Source organism: Panthera leo, chromosome C2 (genome assembly GCF_018350215.1).
Source record: "Panthera leo isolate Ple1 chromosome C2, P.leo_Ple1_pat1.1, whole genome shotgun sequence".
NCBI lineage: Eukaryota > Metazoa > Chordata > Mammalia > Carnivora > Felidae > Panthera > Panthera leo.
Window position 1 is genome coordinate 11683078 of NC_056687.1, and position 18186 is coordinate 11701263.

Genomic DNA, 18186 nt, shown 5'->3' on the forward strand with positions numbered 1-18186 from the left:
GAAGCAGGGGAGGAACAGAGAGAGAGGGAGACACAGAATCTGCAGCAGGCTCCAGGATCTGAGCTGTCAGCACAGAGCTGGACGCAGGGCTCGAACTCACAAGCAGTGAGATCATGACCTGAGCCGAAGTCGGATGCTTAACCAACTGAGCCACCCAGGCACCCCTTCAACGATTGCTTAGAACAGTTTAGGGGCACCTGGTGGCTCAGTAGGTTAAGCATCTGATTGTTGATTTCGGCCCAGGTCATTATCTCACGGTTCATGGGATGGAGCCCTGCATTGAGCTCTGTGGTAACAGCATGGAGTCTGCTTGGGATTCATTCATTCTCTCTCTCTCTCTCTCTCTCTCTCTCTCTCTCTCTCTCTTTCTTTCTCTCTCCACCCCCTTCTCCTTCTCCCTCTCCCTCTCCTTCCCTCCTTCCCCCCTTCCCCCATTCTTGCTCAAGTACGCACTCTCCAAGTAAATAAATAAACATTAAAAAAAAATGCATAGAAAAGAAAAAAAAAAAAGACCCTGTCTTTACGTATGATCACAAAAGTGAACTGTACTTTCTAGGCCAGGGCATTTGGATTTAGGCCTGAGTACGTCACTTCTCTAAGCTTATACTATCATCTGGAATGTAGAGTGATTATAAAGATCGAATACAGGTGAAAGCATTTCTAAACTTGCCATAGGAATGACATCATATTCAACCAAGCATTCATCCTTTGAATGTCATGCTGTTGGGAAGCTACACTTCTCCCTCATGGGAATTTAGCGGTTTGCCTTAAAATTGTACTTGGTTGAAAATTGTTAGGCAGCTAATAGAATACATACTTTTTTTTGAACATTTGTGAAATATAGCCACATGTTTAATTGTTCATATTAAGAGCAGGGGGCACCTGGCTGGCTCACTTGTAAAAGCACATGATTCTTGATTTCGGGTCATGAGTTCAGGCCCCATGTTGGGCGTAGAGATTACTTAAATAAACTTAAAAGAGGGGCACCTGGGTGGCTCAGTCGTTTGAGTCCAGCTCTTGATTTCGACTCAGGTCATGATCCTAGGGTCGTAAGATCGAGCCCTGCATCAGGCTATATGCTGAGTGCTGAGCCTGGAGCCTGCTTGGGATACTCTCCCTCCCTCTCTCTCCCCCTCCCCTCCTCCCTCTCTCTGTCTCTCTCTGCCCCTCTCCCTGGCTCTCATGTTTGTGCACACTCTCGCTCTCTCAAGTAAAAAAAAAAAAAAAGCTGGTGTCACTACTTCCTAGACAGGTTTATAAATACTATGTGATTTCTTTGTTCTTGGTGTATCTTCCTCCAGGAGGTGAAACTGCAGAAATGCCTGACATGTATCCTCCTGGAGAGTATGACCTGGCCGGTTTTGCCGTCGGTGCCATGGAGCGGGATCAGAAACTCCCTCACCTGGAAAGAATCACCGAAGGGGATGTTGTTATTGGAATAGCTTCATCTGGTCTTCACAGCAATGGATTTAGCCTTGTGAGGAAAATTGTAGCAAAATCTTCCCTCCAGTACTCCTCTCCAGCACCTGATGGCTGTGGTGACCAGACCTTAGGTAAAAGCACTCAGGTTTCAACTCTCCTGTTTGGAAATGTCTGAGCAACCACTTAATGGGTTAGTCTTTCCTTAGTAAATTAGAATGGAATAAATTACCTTGTCCTGTGAGTTTACTGTTGGGACCTTATTGTAAAACCTGGTGTGTCTGTGCAGGGTCAAATCATTCTGTATTTCAGAATTGTTTTTTATATATGATTTGGTTTTACATTCATAGGCTAAGTTTTTGTCTTCTCTCTCTAATACACAGGGGACTTACTTCTGACTCCAACGAGAATCTACAGCCATTCGCTATTACCTGTCCTACGTTCAGGACATGTCAAGGCCTTTGCCCATATTACTGGTGGAGGATTGCTAGAAAACATCCCCAGAGTCCTTCCTGAGAAATTTGGAGTGGATTTAGGTAAGATTGGTACAAGGAACTTTTTGTTCAGAAAACCATTTGGAGGAAAACTCCATTATGCAAGAAAATTAAATTCTTAACTGTTAGGGTTTCTCAGAAAATATAGGGCTGACCTTTCTACTTCTGTTTGCTTTATTAACCATGTTTATAAGGCATAAAATCCTTGCATGTAATTGACATATAGATGAAATGCTACCGGGGGGGGTGGGGAGGGGGGGTGGATCGAGCCCTACATTAGGCTCTGAGCTGATAGTGTGGAGCCTGCTTGGGATTCTGTCTCTCCGTGCCTCACCTGCTCATGGACAAACGTGTGCTGTCTCCCTCTCTCTCTATATATATATCCCTCTCTCCCTCTCTCAAATAAAAAAAAAGAATAAAAATAAACTTTTATTAGAGATTTTTCTTGTATTATAGCAGACCTAAGTCTAAATTTTAAAGTAAATATAGCAGGACAGGGTTTTGATTTTAACTTTTTATATAGCATAACTTCTTTTAAATAGTGTACACATTCCTCTAAATCTGTAACATAAGCCGCCTAGTTTTGCATCATACTTAGGGTGCATTTTGGTCATTGCTAAGACCCAACTAAACGTTCACAAACCTTTACTGGGATTTACTGTATTTACTGGAATACAATTAATCCATTAGGGGATTCCTAAAAACATAGTAATGCAGCACAAAACCAATATTCACTTAATTGTGAATATTGGCCAAGTGTGTCAGCAAAAATGCTGTGGATATCTGAGGTACAGATGGATCCCCCCAAAAATTCACAGCTTTGTATATATGCATACGTTATACGTTGTGTGAGATAATAGGTTCATGAAACATATCTTGCCTGTTTTCAGATGCCCAGACCTGGAGGATCCCCAGGATCTTCTCGTGGTTACAGCAAGAAGGACACCTCTCTGAGGAAGAGATGGCCAGAACATTTAACTGTGGGGTTGGGGCCGTCCTCGTGGTGTCAAAGGATAGGACAGAGCAGATTCTGAGGGATATCAAGCAGCACAGCGAAGAAGCCTGGGTGATTGGCAAGGTGGTTGCGTGTCCTGAAGGTAAATCGCTCCTTCTTTAGTTGCTCTTAGGTATGTAACCTGAAATGCCACTGCCCTGCCTCGAGCTCCTGCCCACGTTTTATTACAGCCATTGTACGGCACCCGTGTTCACACAGCTGCGACAGGACAGAAGCTAGTAACACCACACACCTCTTCCCTCCTGCCCTAGGGTGCCGACACCTTGTGTGGTGGTCACATATGCACAACTATAGCCCAGAAGACAACCCTTAACCAGTGGAGTGAAGAAATCCCCACTTTAGGGACAGAAGAAGGGAGCAGTTCTGAGGCAGAGTCTTCACGGTGCCTTTGAGGTCCCAGGGGAAGTCAAGCCCCAGTTGCCCCCAGTGGCGACCAGTTTAGTAACACACTCTTACGCTGGCTTTCCAGATCATTCTTCCCAGATCTTCACTCTGGTTTCCTGGGGTCATCTTCTAAGTCCTGTGCCCACATGCGAGACCTTGTCTCAGGCTGTGCTTTGTGACTCAGCTCAGCTCGCCAGTGAAGCGGGCGCCCTGACAAGTGCCGTGTATACACAGGACTCTGTCAGACGTACTAGAAATTGACAGAGTGGCAGAAAAGCCGCTCAGATGAGCTGACAGAGACGCCAGTACTTGCTGGCGATGTCGTATCTGCCTTTCATCCCTTTATTGTGTAGGTTCCTTTTCAGGCCAGTTCTCCAAATACCGGAAAGATCTCTTGAGCCCACATCCTTGAGCTTACATTGCATTAGGAAAGAGGCCCTCTCTTCCTCAACATCCTGTATCAAATCTTTGAATGGCCTTGCTTGGGTTACATGCCTACCCTGAGGTCAGGAGACAGTGACACGCCATAGCTTTTAGTTGGAAGTAGGTAATTAATACATGTTCTCTTTCAGGAAGTTTTTGTGAGTGAGTAACTTTAAGTAATACAAGCCTATTCTTCATTTTAGTCCAGGCGTATCTTATTTGCAGAATAAAGTATTTTCAGTTTTCATAAAATACTTTTCTTTCCATTACTGTTAATTCACTGTTGTTCTATTCTTATTTACTGGGTGTGTTTGAAATGAAGGTTCTCCTCGTGTGAAAGTCAAGCATCTGATTGAAACCATGCAAGCAAATGGATCAGTATTGGAGAATGGCACTCTGAAAAATCATTTCTCTGTCCAACCAAAAAAGGCAAGAGTGGCTGTCTTAATATCTGGAACAGGTGAGATGTGCCCTCCTTCCTTCCTCCTGCCTGCCCCCCACCCCCCAAAAAAAAAAAACCTCCTTCAAGATCGTGAGGACACTCTCAGTAGAATGGGGCAGGGAGTCATTAAGGGCTATTATTTTTCTGTATCCTCCGTCTTTACACTTTTCTCAGGCATTTGAGACGCCTAAAGGAAGAGTAGAGGGTATCACGAAGATGATTGAAGAAAAAGGAACTGGAAAAGATAGAAAATCCAACTTCTTTTGTACGTAGCTCTGTAGTTGAAAAGTTACAACAGCTGAGATTTGTTTGTTTGCTTGTTTTTTATGATTTTTATTATTTATTTTCTAATTTACATCCAAGTTAGCACATAGTACAGTAATGATTTCAGGAGTAGATTCCAGTGACCTGTCTCATGTGTATAATGCCCAGTGCTCACCCCAGCAAGTGTCTTCCTTAATGCCCCTTGCTCATTTAGCCCATCTCCCCACCCACAACCCCTCCAGCAAACTTCTGAGGGTTTTTTTTTTAATTTTTTTAATTTAATAGTAATAAGGTGAAATTTATGTTTGACTATTGTAGACAGAGGGGTGAAGTAATAAGAGCATGGTATTCTCTCAGATGAATATATAACATGTTTATTTTTCCCACTTTAATAAGCAGCATTGCTATGAACATTTTTATAAATATGCATTTTTAAGTGCATATCTGATTATTTCTTTAGGATACGTTCCCGGAAATGTAATTGCTTTCCAAGTCCATTTTAAGGTTTCAGTATACTTTAGGCCCAAGTTGATGGTAACGCAAAGAAACTGTTGTAAAGGCCATAGTGGTTTCTTCTTAAGAGGCTTGATTTTTCTGGGTGCCTGGCTGGCTCCATCGGTAGAGCATGCAGCTCTTGATCTCTGGGTTATAAATTCAAGCCCCACACTGGATCTGGAGATTACTTAAAAAAGTAAAATCTTTGGGGCGCCTAAGTGGCTAAGTTGGTTAAGCATCCAGCTTTGGCTCAGGTCATGATCTCACAGTTCCTGAGTTCGAGCCCTGTGTTAGGCTCTCCACTGGCAGCGCTGAACCTGCTCCGGATTCTTTGTCTCCTCTCTTTGCCCCTCGCTCACTCGTGCATTCTCCCTCTCAAAAATAAACTTTTTATTTTTTTTTATTTTTTAATGTTTGTTTTATTTTTCACAGAGAGAGAGATACAGAGCCTGAGCAGGGGAGGGGCAGAGAGGGAGGGAGACACAGACTCCGAAGCAGGCTCCAGGCTCCGAGCTCTTAGCACGGAGCCCGACGCGGGGCTCAAACTCACAGACTGCGAGATCATGACATGAGCCGAAGTTGGACGCTCAACCCACTGAGCCACCCAGGCACCCCAAAAATAAACATTTTAAAAAAATAAAATCTTAAAAAAAAGAGGATTTTTTTCTTGCTTAATTAAGCAGCTTATTCCTCATCAGTTTTTATTTATTTTATTTTATTATTTTTTTTTAACGTTTATTTATTTTTGAGACAGAGAGAGACAGAGCATGAACGGGGGAGGGTCAGAGAGAGGGAGACACAGAATCCGAAACAGGCTCCAGGCTCCGAGCTGTCAGCACAGAGCCCGACGCGGGGCTCGAACTCACGGACCACAAGATCATGACCTGAGCCGAAGTTGGCCGCTTAACCGACTGAGCCACCCAGGCGCCCCAACCTCATCAGTTTTTAAAATGTTATACTATTTTTATTACTCTGCTAGATCATAAGGTGTTATTTTGCAGGAGCAATTACATATCCTAAAACCAAGAGTGCCTGTGCTTCCATAAGCTATTATTGATCCATTATCCCAAAAGAAAGGGAATTTTAAAACCTCATGTATTTTGCCAGTCTTTTCTGAGACATTTATTTGGAAATCTTGACCATTGATTATTCAGAACGGTGCATAACCTCTTTTAAGAAATGTCAGCTTACTTGTGTTTTTCTTTTTCAGGATCAAACCTCCAAGCCCTCATAGACAATACTAGGGAGCCAAGTAGCTGTGCACACATTGTTGTTGTTATCTCCAACAAAGCTGCAGTGGCTGGCTTAGATAAAGCAGAAAGAGCCGGAATTCCCACCAGAGTGAGTTACTTTGAAAAGTATCTTTCCTGTAGACTGTATTTCAACTCATAACCCGCCCCCACAAGACTTCGTCTGTAGGACAGCTTGTTCTTTGGCTTTCTGGATCACGGTGTGTGCCTTTCAACACCGTCCTCCCCATTCCTTAATTCTTTCCATCAGGCACGTCTTCATCAGAAAGAAGTGAAGTATGGTCCACGTAAAGGTTGAGTTTTAAATTATTTTTGGTAATTCATTTAAAAAGATTTTGCTTATCTTTTTCTATTACAGGTAATCAATCATAAATTATATAAAAGTCGTGTAGAATTTGACACTGCAATTGACCAAGTCCTTGAAGAGTTCTCCACAGACATAGTCTGTCTTGCAGGATTCATGAGAATTTTATCTGGCCCCTTTGTCAGAAAATGGAATGGTAAGCAAGAATTATTTGACACCACATTGAGAAATCCAATGAAAACAAACTACAGGGTGGCTAGCTTCCCAAACAATCCCAATTGTGAAATATTTACTGGGCCGTTTTAACACAGGTCATAATTTAATTTCCTTTGCCTCTGCTCAAAGAATGAATGACCCAATGACTTTTTATTTTCCTGCTCTTTTTATCAGTTTTCTTTGGCCTGCTGTAACTATCACTTTTTCTAATACAGCTTAGGTTACTCACATTACTAACATTTCATCTTCTAAATAAATACTCAGAAGAGACATTTTTACTTGCTGAGAAGCAAAGGAAAGTGATTCCCTATATCCCAAAATGAAGAGTCCATTCTTAGGGAGTGTAGACCACTGCCAGACATGGCAGGGAAGGCAGTTTCTGGAAAACACACTTTATGTCATTGCCTTTTCCGCTAACATTTTGACTACGTCCAAGTGTCCTTTTTTGTGCCTACATTTGGGCAATAAATTTATTCTCTCTCCAAAGAGTTTTTCTTAAGTGAATGTGGTTAGACAGAATACAAAATTGGCAGTGCCTCTGGTGACATAATGCTCACAGAACTAACCTAGCATCTGGCTGGCGGACGTGCCACTTCGTGGTTAGAAGTCAAGCACGCAGATGCTGTGCAGGAATCTCCTGTGTGTCAGCGACAGGCCGAATCTTCCTCGAGCTCTACGATCCGGACTTGACCCATCCCATCCGACTTTCAGTCACTGCAGGCACCTATTCAGAGTCCCTGGGTGGATCTTCAGTTGTGCAAGAGGCAAGAACTTGCTGCCCCCGGGACCTCTTGGATGAGAAGCTAGATTTCCCTTTCCTTCATTTCTGTCTTTCGCAAAGAAACACTCATCCCAGAGAAATCCTGTTCCTACTGACCCCTCATTCTAGACAGGAAAACATGTATTCCTTTGGTAACATACATAGGATCTTTAAGTTCTGACCACTGTGGTTTCATTAATTTCCAGGGAAAATGCTCAACATCCATCCATCCTTGCTGCCGTCTTTTAAGGGTTCAAATGCACATGAGCAAGTCCTAGAAGCCGGGGTCACAGTCACTGGGTGTACTGTGCACTTTGTAGCTGTGAGTATGTCTCCTTCTACCAAAACATCATTACTGTCTGTATGTAAACTGTACCGGCTAGAAAGTAATGTTCAAAACTTTTGCTTCCCTTCCCCAGGAAGATGTAGATGCTGGACAGATTATCTTACAAGAAGCTGTTCCAGTGAAGAGGGGCGACACCGTTACAACTCTGTCTGAAAGAGTGAAATTAGCAGAGCACAAACTATTTCCCGCAGCCCTCCAGCTGGTAGCCAGTGGAACTGTACAGCTTGGAGAAAATGGCAAGATTCGTTGGGTCACAGAGTAGTGATGTCTCCCCCGTTCGGGGCTAGAGCCAGTTCTGAAAGAAGTCTGGCTATCTGCATTATCATGGACTCAGCCCAGAAGAACAACTGCTAAAAAAGAATTCCTCACCCGCGCCTCTGGCCTTTTTTTTTTTTTAATGAACAGAGATTCGTTGAAAACAAGCCTGGTGCAGCATGTCTGGGGCATACGTGTGTCACCTCCAGCGGTCTTTTAGGGTTTACCTGTTCCAGACCTTCTTGATCATAATTAAGCTGGTCATTCAGAATCCCTTTTACTTTCAGCCAAATAAGATACCAAAACTTTTAGTCTCTCTTCTTTTTCTGACGAATACCACCTCCATTTTTTGTAGTTATATGTTCTCTAGTTTTTGAAGAGTTAACCAACATGGCTATTAAGTTAATATCTCTTCCCCATATTGTATATCTGTACTGGTTTGAATTGAGACTGATCTACTCTAATTACCCTGATCATAATGTAGTGTCATAAAATGTGTGTGTAACTCCCACTTCCGAGGGATGGTGTACTTTGTGCTTTGAAATATCATTAAACATCCTAGTTATTGACAGTTTCTGTAATACCCAGATTTTAGCTTCACAATTATGGGTTACAAACATCCATACTTCTGTAAATACTAGAAGTTTTGTTGGCGTCTCGATTCAAAACATAGGACTTAGACATGTTACTCTGTCTCTGTTTCCCCATCTACTGAAGTAGGCACATGCCTGTCCTATGGTTTTGATAATTAATACGTGTGCAATGCCGAAAACACTTGGCCCAGAGTAGGCACTCCATGGTCAGCATTCATTTTATACTTCTCCCAGTTATAGAAGCTGTCGTAAGTTACTGTTCTTTCAGCAAATACATCTCGAGCACAAATTGAGAATGGGGACGTAGAATTTTGGAACTGTAGGTACTGTTTGGGAGCAGTGAGGGCAGATGGAAGGCACTCCACCCGGACTAGTAAAGAGTATAAAGGCACTGCATGTGTTCCCACTCCGGCCATTCATTTTCCATCTGGCTATGCAGTTCTAGAGCTGGGAAATCTGAGCTGACCTAATAGGCACATGTACATGACACCAAGCTTGGGACCACATTTCTCCCGTAGCAGAATGAATAAGGACTGGCCACCCAGCCCAGAGGTAGCCAGCCATCCTTGGACTACTGAGCAGCTTTCAAGGTGATGTGGCCTAAGCTCTGCCTGCCCAGAGTGCACCTTACAGGAAGGATACCTGGAGGCCGTGTTCAAATCTTCCCTCGGAGTTTAAACTCAACTTCTAACGGCTAAAGAGTCCTTTTATACAGATGTAAATCCTAGCCTTACGAAAAGAAAAAGAAAGAGTAGGGGGTTAAGAGGAGTGGCACCTTCACCAACAGATGCTAATCACTGCCTCTGGTGCAAGTAGGTTTCCCCAGGCCCAGGCAGCCAGCCAATGATGTCACCCTTACTGACTGCAGTCAGCAACGACCATCAAACTGGAGGTTCAGCCTCCTCACTTCACACAGGTCCCTTTGCTGTAAAAACGATGCATTTATTTTGGAGAGGTCACTCAACATTATTAAGTACCTAGGACATATATGCCCAACATTGTCCTATGGAGTTTAGAGAAAGTTGAAAGATATAGAAGAAAATGTTATTGGTGGATAAAATCACAAACAGTAATAAAAGTAGTACCATGCTGATAGCACCAGCATGTAATCTAGAAAAACCAACGTAGGGGCGCCTGGGTGGCTCAGTCCATTGAGCAGCTGACGCTTGGTTTCGTCTCAGGTCACGATCTCACAGTTCGTGGGATCGAGCCCCACATTGGGTTCTGCGCTGACAGCAAGGAGCCTGCTTCAGATCCTCAGTCTCCCTCTCTCTCTGCCCCTTCCCAGCTTGTGCTTGCTCACTCTCAAAAATAAATAAATGCTAAAAAAAAAAATTTTTTAAGGAAAAATCAATGTAAGCTTATGACTTTAGAAATAAAATTTTTTAGCCCTTACTCTGATACTAATTTCAACTGAAAGGAACGTGAATTCCATGTAAGGTTATCGATTTCCTATTTTGGCAGAAGAAGAATCAAATTGTGTCTGGTTGCCAGAAAACAAAGTATTTGAAAATGAGGATTCTGAAAGAACAAGGGAGCCCGCTTAAAGGGTGTCCTACGGTCTTATTTGGGATAAGCTGAATATTATTTGGACATGATGAGTACATAAGTAGCCATTAGTTTATAATGGTAGAGAAAAGGTCATTTAAGTTATGAAAAGTTCAGTGCAAAAGTGAAAACAGGTCAATATTTTATTGTAATAAATATGGACATTTGTATTATGGATGTCTCTTTCTATTTGTATACAGAGGAATAAAACATCAGCCCTCGGTCACACCTTGTGTTCAGGTAGCAAGATTAGGGGGATGGGCGGTGCCCAACTGTGAATCCATAACAGTCAAAGGATTTAAGTGTGCACTCCAAAACAAGTGAGCCAAAGGGTGTTACAATTTCTGAGAGAAATTTCATGGTCTCTTCTCTAATTTTTTACTTTTTAACTACTATACAAACTTCTTAAGTAACTCAAGTACAACAGTATTTAATCACAACAAAGTTTAGTAACTGGTACAGCTGGTAGTTCTTTTTTTTTTTTTTTTTTTTTAATCACAGTTCCCTTGCCTATTCTCGCTCCTGCTGAGGGGATAGAACCACAGCCAAAATCTTGCCCCATGCCCCGGGAGGATTTTTGTCAAGGACACTGCTGCCATGGTCCCACCAGGTTCCCCGGGGCCCCACTTCCAGTGGGCACTGCCATCTGCTGTGCCCCCTACAACCAAAATGCACTCTGCCTGCCTGTGCCTCGGGGTCACTCATCCAGGCTTAAAGTCCCAGGCAGGATCATCCAACTGGCCACAGTTAGGTGGCCCACCCTGCTCTCACAGCCAGGGGCCACGGAGAACTGGAATATGGCCTTGGGCTGTCAGAAAGTGTGAAACTGCCTCCCTCTCCCACGGTGGAGGTCGCCCTGCACAGGGCAAAGGGATTCCCAAGCACAGCAGCCCCCACGGGACAAGGGTCCAGCTCCTCAGTTCACGTGACAGGTGTGGCTGCAGGTATTTCAGGAAGATGAATAAAATCCCAGTTATTTTTAAGTTCATGTTACTGTTAACGCCAACGGTTCCCCTTGGCTTGTCTCCCTGAGCTGCTTTTTACCAATGATCTCTGTAATACATAAATTTTGCCTCCTCCACTACGGTTTAAGAGATAGTCTCTGATAGCCATTCTTTCACAAGCCACGTCAGCCTTTTATTTACAACACAAGGCCATTTTCCTTTATCCGGAACCAACTGTTAATATTTTTAAATTCATAAGTAGGAACAATCAGAATGTCCATCAGCTAGTGAGTCAATAAAGAAAATGTGGTCTACCCATACAATGGGGTATTACCGTCATTAAAGGAAACAAGATACATACTACGACATGGATGAACCTTGAAATATGCTAAGTGAGGGCATCTGGGTGGCTGAGTCAGTTAAGCATCTGACCAGCTCAGGTCATGATCTCACGCTTCGTGGGTTGGAGCCCCGCGTCGGGCTCTGGGCTGACAGCTCAGAGCCTGGAGCCTGCTTTGGATTCTGTGTCTCCCTCTCTCTCTGCTCCTTCCCCGCTTGCACTCTGTCTCTCTCTCTCAAAAATAAATAAACATTAACAAATTTTTTTAAAGCATGCTAAATGAAAGAATCCAGTCACATAAGACTACATTTATAATTCTATTGACATGGAATGTCCAGAACAGGCAAATCCATACAGACACAGAATAGATTAGTAGCTGCCCATGGCTGTGGGGATAGATGTATTTTAAGGGTGATGTCTAAAGGGTGCAAGGTTTCTGTTAGGTAATGAGAATGTTCTAGAATTGATTGTGGAGATGGTTGCATGACCCCATGGGCATATTTTAAGCCACTGAAATGTACAGTTTAAATGGGTGAATTGTGTGGCATATGAATTATATCCCCATAAAACAGTTTCTCAAAACAAAGATACAACTTATTAATTCAGTTTTGGAAATACATCAAGATTACATTTAATCTGATGTTATACAATGCATCACACATTTAAAATACTTCCCATTCAAAATATGAAGTCACTTCAATGAAATCAGATAAGACATCCATGCTTTGTGACAGATATTGTATTAAAGACTGTCTATCTGAACCACAATCCTAATCCTCAATCCCCCATCTGTTAACCTGGTAATTCTCGGGAGTATACTTACTACAAATGCTAACTCCTGAGCCCCACCTGTATTCTGAGCATTGCAATAAAGGCATGAAGATTTCAATATTCCCAATCGATTTCATTTTTTTAAAAAGGTTCAGGAACTGGGCACCTGGGTGGCTCCGTCAGTTAAGCGTCCAACTTCGGCTCAGGTCATGATCTCCTGGTTTGTGAGCTGAAGCCCCGCGTCGGGCTGTCTGCTCTCAGCAAAGAGCTCCACTTTGGATCATCTGTCTCCCTGTCTCTCTGCTCCTTCCCCCACCTCTCTCTGTCTCTCTCAAAACTAAACATTTAAAAAAATAAATTAAAAAAAAAGTTTCATGAATTGAAGTATTTGTGGACACTCAGAGTCTAACTGTATTTTATTTTCTTCAAGTTTATTTATTTTGAGAGCGAGCGAGCGCACATGCGCGATAGCAAGGGAGGGGCAGAGAGAGAGGGAGGGAGAGAATCCCAAGCGGGCTCCGTGCTGTCAGCCCAGAGCTGACTCAGGGTTTGATCCCACTAACTGTGAGATCATGACCTTAGCCAAAATCAGAGTCAGACGCTTAACCGACTAAGCCACCCAGGCACCCCCAGACTGCATTTAAAATTGTTCTGTACTACTAAACTCCAAACATTTACAGGAAAAATTAGTTTTGTTATAGTAATATCACTCAATCCCTTGACTGCTTCAGTTAGATGCAAAAACAAAACAAGATCACTAAAATCATTTTACTTTTTAATTTTTTTACTGTTTATTTATTTATTTTTTTTTTGAAGGAGAGAGAGAGAGAGAGAGAGACAGCACGAGTCGGGGAGGGGCAGAGAGAGAGACACAGAATCTGAAGCAAGCTTCGGGCTCCAGGCCCTGAGCCGTCAGCACAGAGCCTGACGCAGGGCTCTAACTCACGAACCGTGAGATTGTGACCTGAGCCAAAGTCATTTAATCCACTGAGCCACCCTGGCGCCCCTCCAAAAATTATTTCAAATTAAATATTCAGGTGACAAAGCTATTAAGTCCTCCTTCACTTTTGTTGAAAGCCAAGTATTGAAAACCTTCCAGTTTTATAAAGGATTTATTTTGCTTTCTTAACATCCACAGCAAATCAGCCTTTTCTTCATTTTTTTTTAATGTTTATTTTTGAGAGAGAGAGACAGAGACAGAGCATGAGTGGAGGAGAGGCAGAGAGAGAGAGAGGGAGACACAGAATTCGGAGCAGGATCCAGGCTCCAATCTGTCAGCACAGAGCCTGAACGGGGGCTTGAACCCACAAAGCCATGAGATCGTGACCTGAGCGGAAGTCGGATGCTTAACCAACTGAGCCGCCCAGGCACCCCAGCCTTTTCATTTTTTTTCCCTCAAATCAGCCTTTTCAAGTGTGCCTTTGGTGCCCTGAGGGTGTTTACAGCACCCTAGTAAGATTCAGGACACCGGCAAGGTGTGCCTTTCTTTTACAAAATGAGGGACTATCCTTCAGAGGCGGTGGGACTTCACACCTTAGTCATCAGCTTAGAGACCAAGCTCAGGCCTGCAACTGAGTGTGTAGACAATTTAGGGAATCAAAACACAGAACTCACAGAGCTCCGCAGCCCTAGCACCCTTAGCAATCAAGCGAGAGGTCCGCAAAGGAGCCTGAAAATGAACAAACAGTGCAGTTGGGGGCCCAGGAGAGAGGGACACCTCCAGCCTAGGAGAAGGGTGTCTCCAGGAGCAGGGATCGAGCTTCTGGCTCTTTTCTCTTCGAGGCCAAGTAGAGAGAAATAGCTACCACCACCCCATCACGCACCTTTCGGCAAGCCAGAGAGCCCAGCACCTTAAATCTGTTCCCTGGCACGGGAGGCTCTGGGGGCCCAAGCGTGCCCCGCCAAAATGCCAACATCCAAGGTGGGATGACAGCCCCGGGTGGAGGAGGTAAGGAAGAGGTCGCAGCGGCCCAAAGCTCAACCTGCAGGACACGGGCATCCAGCAACAGGGAACTGAGGGCACTTAAGCCTCTACTTGCTTTTAGAGTTTTCCATCTGGGAGGAAACAGTTTGGAGAACACAAATTCCTGGAGTCCACTGAACCAACGTATGAGGATCCTACAGGCCCGTACGTTAGTCAGCTTAGGCTGCTGTAACAAAATGCCACAGACTGGGGCTTTACTCTCTTGAGGTTCTGGAGGCTGGAAGTTCAAGATCAGGGTTTCTGAGGCCGCCTTCTCACTGTGTCCTCACATAGTCTTTCCTTTGCACACATGCATTCCCGGTGTCCCTTTGCGTATCCAGATTTCCTCCTCTTACAAGGACAACAATCAGATTGCATTAGAGGGCACCCCCCAATGGCCCTATTTTAACTTAAAATCTAATAATGACTTAACAGAGTTCTGGCGCTGACTACATTTTGAAACCAATTCCTCCTGAAACTAAAATTGTTATCTTATTTTATTTTTTTACTTTATTTATTTTGAGAGACACAGAGACAGCATGAGCAGGGGAGGAGCAGAGAGAGAGAGGGAAAGAGAGAAAATCCCCAGCAGGCTCCCTGCTGCCAGCAGAGTCCATACTCGGGGCTCAAACCCACGAAACCGCGAGATCATGACCTAAGCCGAAACCGAGAGTTGGACACTTAACTGACTGAGCCACCCAGGTGCCCCTGAGATTGTTATTTTAGAAAGCTATACGCCAAGCCAACATGCAAATACTCTAGCACTTTCTTTCCCTTTTGTAGCACGTAATCATGTTTGCCCTCTGGATAGGGAGGGCTACAGAAAAAGTTCTGCATTAACTGTGCAGATTGAATCTGCAGATTTCGACCATCTGCAGATTTAGACTGGCAGAAAAATCTGCCACAAACCATGTGGCCTTGGGCATGTCACCGTTTTCTCTTTCAGAAGGCTAAGATTAGATTTCCATGGTCTCTTTTATTCCAACATCCTGCTCTTCCTTGTCTGAACCGTAATAGATCTAGGGAGAAATAAGTGGAAAGGAGAAAGGAGAGAAAGAATAGTCCACAGCAGGGCCCCTGAAATAGCACTAGTGACATTCTGGGCCAGAGAATTCTTTGCCAGATAATCCTTGTCTTGTGAAATGTTGAGTAGCATCCGCGGCCTCCAACCACTAGGTGCCAGGAACAATTCCCAGTTGCGACAATCAAAAATGCCTCCACCTTTTTATATTTTCACTAGGGTTTCTGTTTCTCCACATCTTCACCATCACTTGTTATTTTCTGTTTTGTTTTGTCTGATAGCAGCCACCCTCGTGGATGTGTTATGCTGTCTCACTGTGGTTTTGATTTGCATTTCCCTAACGATCAGTGGTGTTGAGCTTCCCTGCATACAAGTGACCTGTTGGCCACTTGTACACCTTCTTTGGAGAAATGTCTATTCGAGTCATTTGCCTGTTTTTTTTAATCCGCTGATCTCTTAAAACTATTTCTATAGGTTTATATAGTTGGAATCATAGAATATGTAACCTTTTCAGATTGGCGTTTGTCACTTAACAATGTGCATTTCAGGTTCTTCCACGTCTTTCCACGACCTGATAGCTCACTTATTTTTTTTTTTTTTTAATTTATTTGAGAGAGACCAAAAGCATGTGCGCATGCGCACAAATGAGGGGCAGAGGGAGAGGGGGAGAATTCCAAGCAGGCTCCCCACCGTCAGCACAGACCCCACGGCAGGGTTCAATCCCACGGCCATGAGATCATGACCTGAGCCGAGATCAAGAGTCAGACACTCAACCGACTGAGCCACCCAGGCACCCCACAAATACATTCTTTTTAAAGAATTAAAAATGACTATATTATGACTATATATTTTGCAAAAATACAAAAACCCTCCTAATAAACCTTACCCATTTTCTCCAACGAACATTTCAGTCCATGTGGCTTATTGTTTGCTCTCTTTCTCCCTTGCTCTGTACATGTGTTTATTCATAAATCATTGGAGAGTAATTTGCAGACATCATATCCCTTTATCCATAAATATTTCAACATGTATTTCCTAAGAAGAAGGACAGAACCACTCACTCACTGTGGATATCCCCCACAACCTCGCTGTCAAGTAAGGAGCAGAAATTATATGATTCTTCAATTTCATTTAATACAAGAAATGTTATTTATTTAATCAAGAAAGGCATCTTCAAAAAGGAGTTTGGGTAACAAACTGGATTTACATGCTCATTTCTGAGAACAGCACGGACCAAATGAGCCAGCATCACCTCGCCAGAGCCTGAGATGTCTCTGGACAAGCCCTAAGATGAAAAGGTCACTCAGGGACATCCCAGAGAGCGAGCTTTTTGAATGGAAGCAGCCTTACATCCCATGACAAAGCTGTTTAGGAATCAGATTTGCTTTAAAACCTATTCTTTCTATAAAGCATCTTGAATGATTCTCTAGCAAATAGTGTTGTGTGACAGTTTTAATGTGTTTATTAGAGTCTTGTTGCTCAAATCTTTGACAACTGGTAAGCAGTGAAAGGAGGCAAACCCTCCACGTACTGGTCTTTTTAACTTATCGAAACACCTAGACTGACTGTAGTGAACAATTCTGTATTGCATACCTGAAATTTGCTAGGGGAGTAGATCTCAAGTGTTTTCATCAAAAAAAAAAAGAAGGTAACTATGTGAGGTGATGGATATGTTAATTAACTTGATTAATTAGCTTGAGGGTGGTGATTATGTCACCATATATACCTATATCAGAGTATCAAATTGTACACCTTAAAAATATACAATTTTTCTTTGTCAATTCTACCTCAATGAAGCTGGAAACAAATTCCGAGGGGCGAGAAAAGCACATGGTACCTCTGCTGTAAAGCAGGGATTTCACTAAACACGCTGAGTAAATGCAAGACGGGTTAGAACCAATTCAAACGCTGGTTCCCAGACGGCAGGTGCGCATCTGTTTTCCCCACTCCTGGCCTGTGGTTAGCGGCAGGTATGCGCAATATTCAGAATTCCAAGGAACAGAGAGTGCTGTAGATCCGCACTGAACGCAGATGATTCAGGCTCAAGTAACAAGAATTCATCACATGAATTCCACACCAAAAATGAAAATCAGACATCCGGGGTGGTGGAGGGCAGTTTACCATGAGCAAAGTGCCACAGCCCCCGCATGTGGCCCACACAGGAGACCCTGACAAGTGGTTTTCCTAGCTGGGAAGAGGAAAAAGGAGGAAATACCCAAAAGAATGCGAATCTTCTCTTTTCCACAGTACCTTTCCCTCACCGCATCCCCCTCCCAGACTGTAGAGTGTTGTCACATTACGTAAGTTACCCCACTGCCTTCTTTCTTTAAAAGCTGACACTCTAGGGGCGCCCGGTGGCTCAGTCGATTAAGCATCTGACTCTTGATTTCAGCTCAGGTCATGATCTCATGGTTTGTGGGTTCGAGCCCCACATCAGGCTCTGTGCTGACAATGCAGAGCCTGCTTGGGATTCTCTCTCTCTCTCTCCCTCTCTCCCTCTCTCTCTCTCTCTCTCTCTCTCCCTCTTTCTCTGGCCTTCCCCCACGAGCGCACGCACACAGCCATGCTTACCTTCTCTCAAAATAAATAAATAAACTCAAAAAAAAAAAAAAAGCTGGCACTCTACATCAAACAAATGATGGCACCTGGAGAGGAAGGCATCTTCATGGTGGTTCTAGGAACTGTAGCTCCAGACGTTACCATCCGCAAACATCATTGGACCTGAGGTTTTAGGATGCAGACTGAACCATAAATCAATCTTGAGGGAAGTGTGATTTTTGGTTACTATGGCAACTTGCTGGCAAGACATCGACCTCTTTGCAGTTCTCATGGAACCAGCAAACAAAAGAGAAGGAAAAAAAAAACCCATCTGAGAGAACAGAGAGAAGAGGCCTCTGTTGTAGCGCCCCGCCTCCCACAGGAGCTCAGTGAATATTTAA

General features: G+C 43.5%; 1 protein-coding gene and 1 long non-coding RNA gene across 8 annotated transcripts in view; one reads left to right on the forward strand and one right to left on the reverse strand.

The window, feature by feature from the left end:
* GART (phosphoribosylglycinamide formyltransferase, phosphoribosylglycinamide synthetase, phosphoribosylaminoimidazole synthetase) overlaps window positions 1–8638 on the forward strand; it is a 29030-nt gene extending 20392 nt beyond the window's left edge. For all 7 annotated transcript variants that reach the window (XM_042955613.1, XM_042955616.1, XM_042955611.1 and 4 more), the window contains 8 exons: window positions 1302–1553; window positions 1803–1955; window positions 2804–3010; window positions 4058–4195; window positions 6147–6277; window positions 6545–6686; window positions 7673–7788; window positions 7886–8638. In XM_042955613.1, the coding sequence (XP_042811547.1) occupies window positions 1302–1553; window positions 1803–1955; window positions 2804–3010; window positions 4058–4195; window positions 6147–6277; window positions 6545–6686; window positions 7673–7788; window positions 7886–8074 (1328 nt within the window). In that variant the 3' untranslated portion in view covers window positions 8075–8638. The remainder of the gene's footprint in view (window positions 1–1301; window positions 1554–1802; window positions 1956–2803; window positions 3011–4057; window positions 4196–6146; window positions 6278–6544; window positions 6687–7672; window positions 7789–7885) is intronic.
* LOC122229985 overlaps window positions 1–18186 on the reverse strand; it is a 33045-nt gene that overhangs the window by 10014 nt on the left and 4845 nt on the right. Inside the window, exon 2 of the long non-coding RNA XR_006207230.1 lies at window positions 16134–16282. This is a non-coding gene — a long non-coding RNA (uncharacterized LOC122229985). The remainder of the gene's footprint in view (window positions 1–16133; window positions 16283–18186) is intronic.